At 42.1% G+C, this 8,877-nt stretch overlaps 1 protein-coding gene across 1 annotated transcript in view; it reads right to left on the bottom strand.

Annotated features, from left to right (window-relative positions):
• Positions 575-8,877, bottom strand: part of LOC100511460 (RING finger and transmembrane domain-containing protein 1) — a 57,688-nt gene continuing 49,385 nt past the window's right edge. The window contains 5 exon segments of the mRNA XM_021097615.1: positions 575-2,084; positions 2,086-2,165; positions 2,167-2,222; positions 2,225-2,431; positions 2,434-2,706. Of these exon segments, the coding sequence (XP_020953274.1) occupies positions 1,877-2,084; positions 2,086-2,165; positions 2,167-2,222; positions 2,225-2,431; positions 2,434-2,706 (824 nt within the window). The 3' untranslated portion in view covers positions 575-1,876.

Below are 8,877 nucleotides of genomic sequence, written 5' to 3'. Positions count from 1 at the left end.
CTGGAAGCAATAAATGTGATGTTTCGTTGGTCAAAAGTGATACGTGGCTGTGTCTAGCCACAAGGGAGGTTGGGAAACATAATCTAGCAGTGTGACCAGGAGAAAAAGGAAATGGTTTTCAGTAATTTGCTAACCAGTGTCCTCCACAGTCTTTCCTTCTGGCTACAAATGCTTCCATTCTTTCTTCTTTCCGTAGACACATTCTTTTCTCCCAAGAGGCAACCCCAAGACCCATGACATCATTGTAGCAGGACCAAGTTGAACTTCAGGTGACATACATGGTGTTTGGATGGGGCTTCTTGGGGAGATCTGTGAATAAAAAGATAAGCTGTTGGGGAGTTCCCATTGTGGTGCAGCAGAAACAAATCCGACTAGTATCTGTGAGGGTGCGGGTTTAATCCTTGCCCTTGCTCATTGAGTCAGGGATCCGTTGTTGCCATGAGATGTGGTGTAGGTTGCAGATGGGGCTTGGATCTCACATTGCTGTGGCTATGGCTGGCAGGGGTAGCTCAGATTTGACCCCTAGCCTGGGAACTTCCATATGCTGCAGGCGTGGCCCTAAAAAGCAAAAAAAAAAAAAAAAAAAAAAAAAGATAAGCTGTTGGTCCCTTCTCCCTCTCAATATATGTATGATAGTGGTCAGAGAACAGATTACTACAATAAAAACTCTCTTGGAAAACAAAAGAATGGAAGACACTCAGGAGTTACTGGTTGCTCCTATGAATGAAATCCTGCTGAGTGAGCCTCAGGAAGGCTGGCCCTGTGGGTGGGAAAGTCCTTGATTAGATTCTGATCCTGCTGCCCGGGGTGGAACTCCCGTGTCCACTTGGTCCATCCTCTGGGAGGGTCCTTGTCCTTGTCCTATAGTCCATGGCTGCAGCTGGAGAGGATACTTGGCAGTTTTTCCTTCTGAAGGGCTCTCCAACTCTCACAGCCTGCTTCCTGCTTGTGCAAGGGCAAGATCCTGAGATGGTTTCAGTGTTCAGACAGTCAAAGGCTTTTTCAGGTTAACCTCATATATACTTGGCAGTATAGTTTACCCAGAAATGTAGGTTTTTGATCTGTTAGCTTCTAGTTAGCTCCACCTGCCGGGAAATGTGTTCAAAGTTTTGCAGACATGTCATTCTTGAGTCTTACTTATTTGCTTTCTCGCCCCGTGCCCTTCTTCCTCGGTTAATGATGGTTACTTTGGGGACAATATATTGGGGTGGAGGCCACACCATTAATGCAATCTTTCTAACAACACTTGAGGTTTTTAAAATAATTGAAATGATTAATTCTTATTGATTGCTAATTGTATTACAAAGAGTAATACAATATTAAAATATAGCATCCTCAGTAAATTAATGTGCACTTAGAAAATCTAATGGTTAGGGGTAAATTATAGCATATAGAACTTTCATTAAAAATATAAATTTTATGAACATTTGTTTTTTTTGAGATTCGGGATAAAGACATATCTTAAAATATTGTGAAAAATATTCTTTATTCTGAAACAATGTCAGAAAAGAATATTCAAATTCCCCTAAAACAACTGGTTCTAGTTAGTTATCCAGTTGCCATTTTTTGGGCAAAATTAGCAAGAAAACGCATTTACAATTTTACATTGCAATCATATATCAGGTAATTAGGATGGAAGAAATATGGTGGACATAGACATTAGGTTGATTATTACTTATTTTCAAAACCAGTGTTCTTTCACTCATTTAAATTAAAAAAATTAAAACATCCACTTAAATCTTACGCTAGCATTCTAAAAATGTTTAGGAATATTTTTCTTATTTTTTAAGCCCTAAAATCCTTCCTAGGGCCTTTAGCAATAGTCCGTAACCAATGCAATGAATATTTTGTGGTTTTAATTGTTTGTAGGACTTAATTACATTTGAAGGTGTGATGAGGTAGCCCCATCTTTCCATTTGTTTATATGGTCTGAAATCTCGCTTTTGCACAGCAGACCTATATTCTCTCTGTAAAACAGTAAGGTAATGTACTCTTCAGAAAATACATGCTGACAGATAGGAAAAATAACTTTCTGAAATTCAGGTTGGCATATTGAACAAGTATCATCCACACCTGAGCAGGTCACTCCAACTTGGTCATGTAAAAAGTATTCACAAAAGCGCTCTGAAAGTTCTCAGATTTCCAAACAAACAAACAAAAAAACACAAAAACCCAAAGTTTCAAAATGAGGTAGAATAAAGATAGTAATATCCCAAGATCTTATTATTAAACTCCCTGTAGCAAATAAGGTAATGAAACCAAAACTGATATAGGAACAAAATTCAGTAAAACTGACATAATTCTTCTAAGAGCACAAGCCAGTAACCCTTGGATTTAAAAGGCATGATGAAAGAAGGCATCACTATAGCAAGACTTTTTGAGTCTTTGAAAAGCAATTTCAAAATCAAGTCTGTAATTCCAGTAATCCAAATACTTCTGAGAAGCCCGAATGATCCAAAGTAGGATTTACAAAGATTAAATTGTAATAAAATGGCTGAGAATGAAAGAGAACAGAAAATCCTGCTAATAATACTAGTAACCAAGCTTACTGAATCTCTGTGCACCTTTTTCTTAGAAAAGCCTGATTTACAGTGTTTCTGTGTGCACACATGAAAGTTAGAAGCCCAGTTCCAAGAGAAATTCCACATTTTCTGGAGCTTGGATTTTCACATCCTTTAGGCAGGAGGTTTATCCAAATACAAACATCTCAAGTGAAGACAAGGCCTTTCTCCTGTCTGTCTTGCACGGCCACTTTGGGAGATCTCAATGCCTGATTGGCGTGGCCCAGGAATACTTTTTCCTCTGATCCAGTTTCTTAGCAACAATGTTAGCAAATGCTTTGCCTGTGTATAAGGTGGGTGTCCACCTTTACAGCTCTGTAATAGATTCCTTTATAATGTGCTTTTTGTTTGTTTGTCTTTTTGCCTTTTCTAGGGCTGCTCCTGCGGCACATGGAGGTTCCCAGGCTAGGGGTCTAATTGGAGGTGTAGCCGCCGGCCTACACCAAAGCCACAGCAACATAGGATCCCAGTCGGATTCGTTAACCACTGAGTCACGACAGGAACTCCAGTAATGGTTGAAATCAAATGGCGTTAGGTTCTCTTTGTTCTTTTTCAGTGCTGTTTTGACTGTTATACATCCTTTGCAGATCTGTATGAATTTTAGAATCATTTTTTCCCAATTGCTGCAAAAGAGCCTGCTGTGGTCAGGAACCAAAGCTGGAGGAGTAGGGGCCGGAAAGGAGAGCTGGTGAATCAGGGAGGTCACTAAGTAGTTGTCCTGAAGCACTGGCTTGGTGGCCAAGTCCGAGCTTGAGGGAGTTTGCTGAGAGGGACCACAAAGGAGGCTGGCGTAGAGGTCTTTGGAAGGTCATGACTTGGTCCTAGCTATTGCCTCTGTGATTTTTTGCATTCCAGCTTCTGGTCACAGTTGCTTTCAGTTGGTGGGGCAGACAGAAGGGAAGAACAACTGGCCCCGGAGGTGGAAGAGGCTGCAGTGTGGGGAAGGAGGGCAAGGACAGACTGGCACCTGCCAGTTTCTCCACCTCTGCATCACCTTAACCTTGACAACTTTCCGAGCCTAAGGGCAGCTGCTTCCTTCCACTTTCTAAATCTTATCTCTAAATTTAGGGTAGGAAGGGAATTCTGAGTAGGAAGGGAATTCTGAGTAGGAGTGGAATTCTAAAATGTAGAATCCCTGGAGTTCCCGTCGTGGCGCAGTGGTCAACAAATCCGACTAGGAACCATGAGGTTGCGGGTTCAATCCCTGGCCTTGCTCAGTGGGTTAAGGATCCGACATTGCCATGAGCTGTGGTGTAAGTTGCAGACGTGGCTCGGATCCACCGTTGCTGTGGCTGTGGCGTAGGCCGGCGGCTACAGCTCTGATTCGACCCCTAGCCTGGGAACCTCCATATGCCACAGGAGCGGCCCTGGAAAAGGCAAAAAGACAAAAAAAAAAAAAAAAAAAAAGAAAAGAATAAAATGTAGAATCCAATGATTCCAACTCAGCCAGACTGATGTACAATAAAACCACGTTCTCAAAGACTCACGGGCATAGAAAAGAAACTTGTGATAACCAAAGTGGATAAGGGGGTGGGGGTGGGAGATAAATAGGAGTTTGAGGATTAACAGATACACACTACTGCATATAAAATAGGTAAACGAGGAGGACCTACTGTATAGCACAGGGAACTCGACCCAATGTCTTTATAGTGACTTATAATGAAAAAGAATCCGAAAAAGAATATGCATGTATATGTATAACTGAATCACTTTACACTTGAAACTAACATGAATTACGTAAATTAATTATACTTCAATTAAAAAAAATCACCCCACAGTCTCTTTGTTCTCTCTGCATCACTGTCTTTATCCAACCAGCCACCAGCTCCGAGTGATTCCACATCATTCTTTCTGCATTGTGACCCCTTCCCTTTTCTGCCATTGCCCTTTAGTTCAACCCTTCCTACTTTTTATACCTGGATCGCTTTGTTAGCCTCCTCACTTGCACCTTCATTAAATCTGGCTGTGTAGGATGGGCATTGTACCACCCATGGGGTGCCATTCACAGACCCATGGAGTGGCTCTCCCTAGGTTGTTTAGGGCACAATGTGCAGAACTGTAAGTAGCGGTTTCATCTCAGATATTCTTCTTCCCTCTAGTAACTTGGACCATTTTTTTACAAGGCAAAACTCACCATGTCATCTTCTTGCCTAAAATCCTTGGCCTTCCATGACCTTCAAGGTAAATATTTCTTAGCCTGGCATTAAAATCCATTTTATTTATTTATTTATTTTTTGTCTTTTTGCTATTTCTTTGGGCCGCTCCCGCAGCATATGGAGGTTCCTAGGCTAGGGGTCGAATCGGAGCTGTAGCCACCGACCTACGCCAGAGCCACAGTAACGCAGGATCTGAGCCGCGTCTGCGACCTACACCACAGTTCACAGCAACACCGGATCATTAACCCACTGAGCAAGGGCGGGGATCGAACCCGCAACCTCGTGGTTCCTAGTCGGATTCGTTAACCACTGCGCCACAACGGGAACTCTTAAAATCCATTTATGACCAGCAGATGGGCCTATGCTCTGAGATCAGAATTTCTAAATTGCAATTTTATCTTAGCTGTTTTCAAAATATATGACCTTGGGCAAATCCCTTAATCTCACTGGGCTTGTTTCTCTAACTGTGAAATGGGAAGAGGGTAAGAGGAGGGTCCTTTCCTCCACAAGTTTTGTCAGCATCCCCTGAGATGTAAAGATGGCATATTCCTTCTATGAGACAATCTCTCACTACGATCTGACCCTACCCCAACTCTACGCTTCAGCTTAACTGAACTCTTTATAGCAGTTTTCCATGCTGTGACCCATCCTGCCTCTGTGACTTTACACAAGGCCCTGGAATTACCCCTGGCTAGAACCTGCTCATTCTCTTGGACTCACTGACTCATCACTTCCTCCGGAAACCTCCTCTGATCCCCTCAGCATCAGTTAGTATCTGCTCCCTTGGGCTATATTTTAGCAGTCAGTGCTTGATTATACCACTGTAAATTCTCTTTTTCTGTTATTTGACTATCTCTTCTGCTGTGTAAACTACAGACTCTGTCCCCTGCCTGACCATGAACTCAAGATCTTGTTTCCCTTAAGGGTAGGAACTGTTTTACCTGCCTTTATCTGCAGCTCCAAATATAGCACAGCCTAGGTGCTTAAGAGTGTGTGTTTGCAGATTCTTAAAAATGTTTATTAAATTAATGAATATAATGAATGATGAGGGCTGGAATGGGCATTGTTTCACTTCAAGACAATGGAGAAACTTCAAGACAATGGAGGGAAGATTTGGGGACAATGCATAACAGCAGGAATTCCAGAATTCTGAAACTTAGTGATTTGGTAATTCTCTTAATAGAAAGAATGACTAAGGACATTTTTGTCAAGGCATTGTGTATTAGCAGTTGTCCAATATCCACTGCTTTGATACCTTTTATAGAAATATTATTGAGGGAGTTCTTGTTGTGGCTCAGTGGAAATGCAGCCAACTAGTATCCATGAGGGTGCGGGTTTGATCCCTGGCCCCACTCAGTGGGTTAAAGATCCAGTGTTGCTGTGAGCTATGGTGTAGGTCACAGGTGCAGCTCAGACCCCATGTTGCTGTGACTGTGGTGTTGGCTGGCATCTGGCAGCTGGCAGCTGGCAGCTGCAGCTCTGATTTGACCCCTAGCCTGGGAACTTCTATACGTCCACAGGTGTGGCCTTAAAAAGCAAAAAACAAAACCAACCAAACAAACCAAAAAACCCCCCAAACCCACCCCCCAAAAACTATTGAATAATCCATAAAAGTTATTTAAAGAGTATTCTCTTTGTCAGTGGTCAATGGTAATACCTAAAAACATAAAGCAGCTGTCCTAGGTAAATTATGGATCAACATTCTGGGAACTATCTGTTAATTCCATAATGTCTGTATGAATGCAATCATTTTGAAAGTGCACCATGCCTCAGTTAGTAGTTTATACCTGAAGTTTCTGATGGTGATCTTGAGAACGAGTAGTTGTTTTTTTCTCCAAAATTTCAAATTTCCGTGTATTGAATATGTAATGAAATAAAAAGTACATCTGTAGGGATTTTTTCATATTAGAAACTTCTGGATGAATAATCAAGTTTCTTAAAATGTATGATAAAAATGTCAGTGCATAGCCTTAATATCAGAAGACATTAAATCTAAGCACTTCTGTGCGGCTACAGAATTTGACCTTTTCCAAAAACCCATCTCTTCTTCCAATTGGTACGTGTTTTGGTACAAGTGAAATTTTAATAAATATGGAAGTACTCACGCTCAACACCAATATCATGCCTTGTTAGGCTTATGATTCTAACTGCTACCCCATGCATCACAATTCTAAGATTAAGGAGAGTGACTTGCTTAAATATTTTACATCTTACAAATGAATGAGACTATGAAGATCTCATTAAAGAAATGGGCAAAGGGCATATCAAAGCAGTCAGAAAAGAAGAACTAGAAATGACCAATACTTGTATGGAAAACTTTGCACGTGGAAAAACGCAAACCAAACAGTAGTGAGATACCATTGGAACCTATCACGATAGCAAAGGGTGTGAAGAGGAAGCAGTTTCATCTATCGCTGTTGGGAGTATGGATCTGTGTTGTCTTTCTCTGCAATTGGAGAATAAGTGTGAAGAGCTTCAGAAATGCTTTCAGCTTTGACTAGGAATCCTACTTTAGGAAATGCATTCTAAGAAAATAATAGGACAAATGGAAGGTCTATGTTGAAGCATATTTACTGCAACCTTGGTTTTCAAATGGCTTTGGGTGGGGAATTGGCTTTAGCCTGATTTCTCTGTGGGGGGACAGCTTTTTCTCTAATCGTTTTGGTCCCTTTCTAATGATACACTCTTGCTCTGGGGGAAAGAAGCCACTCGTTGGCGTGTGGAGTCAGGGCTCTGCTCCCTGCTCTCTGGCACTTTGGGATGTGCCTGCAGAAAGGACGAGCTGTCATCAACTTCCTGCAGGTGTAGTTTCTGTGGGGAAGGCTTCCCTCCACTGGGGAGGCCTGCAGTTTCCCATCTTTGTCTGCATGTTTGGGGAACTCTGTTAAATTCCAGGAACTGTGTTCGGAGTCTCAATGGACTGCATACCTGACCTATGAGCTATATCCAATTTTTATCAAAAATAAGGCCAATAGGATTTCCTGAAGTTGCTCAGTGGTTACAAACCCGACTAGTATCCTTGAGGATGCAGGTTCAATCCCTGGCCTCGCTCAGTGGGTTAAGTATCTGGCATTGCCATGAGCTCTGGTGTAGGTCACAGATGTGGCTCAGATCTGGTGTTGCTGTGGCTGTGGTGTAGGCCAGCATCTGCTCCAATGCAACCCCTAGCTTGGGAACTTCCGTATGCTGCAGGTGTGGCCCTAAAAAACAAGAAAACAAAAGAAAATTGATGTTTTGTATTCCAGCTGTCAGACTCCTATTGCTCAGTTAGTATTGAACTGGGACTTCCTGATGCTCTCAAGAAATAACAATGGAATAGAATTTGGGTATTTAAAAATTGATTGATTAAAAAGATGTGTGCATAAAATTGAATATGATGCAGCAAGTCAAAATGATTTCACTGATGCACTTATTGATAAATGAGGAAGGTTCTAACATAACATTTTGCATATTAACACATTTATTATATGTCTATAGTTAGTTCTTTTCCTATCTCTTTCCTTCCTCATCTGTATTTTCTAAAGCTTCCTTAACTACATAAAACAGGTTAATTTACACGTTTGTTTCAGTCCAGGCTGTTTTTAATCACTGTGTTTACTGTTCATGGTGGCTGGTGACTGCTTTGCCTTCTTCTTTTGTCTCACAGGCAATTTCCTTGGTGGGGTGAGCAGGGTCTTGGCCTCAGGCAGGAAATCTGGAATCAGGTCAACTTTTCCCAGCTGGACACCTCCTTACGTGGACTCTCACACAGGACCCAGCCCCCTTGTGGTCTATGGCTTCTGACTCCATCCCTCTCCCTTCTGTGCAGAGAGTGGGCCCAAGTGAAGCCATAGTCCTCTTATTCCTCCACCGCCCCATTTGGTCTCCTTCCCAGGCACCCGGGCTTATGTCTGAGAAGAGCCAGTGCCTCGGCCATCCTAGGCCCCTTGAGGGTTGGGAGAATTCTCCCACCGAAGAGAATAAAACTGTAGATAGTAACAAGCCCATGGTGAGCTGGTGCTCAGTTTCCTCTAATTTATGGAGATGCCACAATCTCCGTCTTTCGCAATGGATTCTGGGAAATGGAGTTCTCCACACCAGTGAGGCTTCTAGGTAACTAACATTTACTACCTGAAGAGCTGACACTATTTTCTCCATCATTTTTAATGGAAATCGTACGG

Source organism: Sus scrofa, chromosome 6 (assembly GCF_000003025.6).
Source record: "Sus scrofa isolate TJ Tabasco breed Duroc chromosome 6, Sscrofa11.1, whole genome shotgun sequence".
NCBI classification, from domain to species: domain Eukaryota; kingdom Metazoa; phylum Chordata; class Mammalia; order Artiodactyla; family Suidae; genus Sus; species Sus scrofa.
The sequence above is the reverse complement of the archived record's forward strand: the minus strand, read 5'-3'. Positions and strand labels throughout refer to the sequence as shown.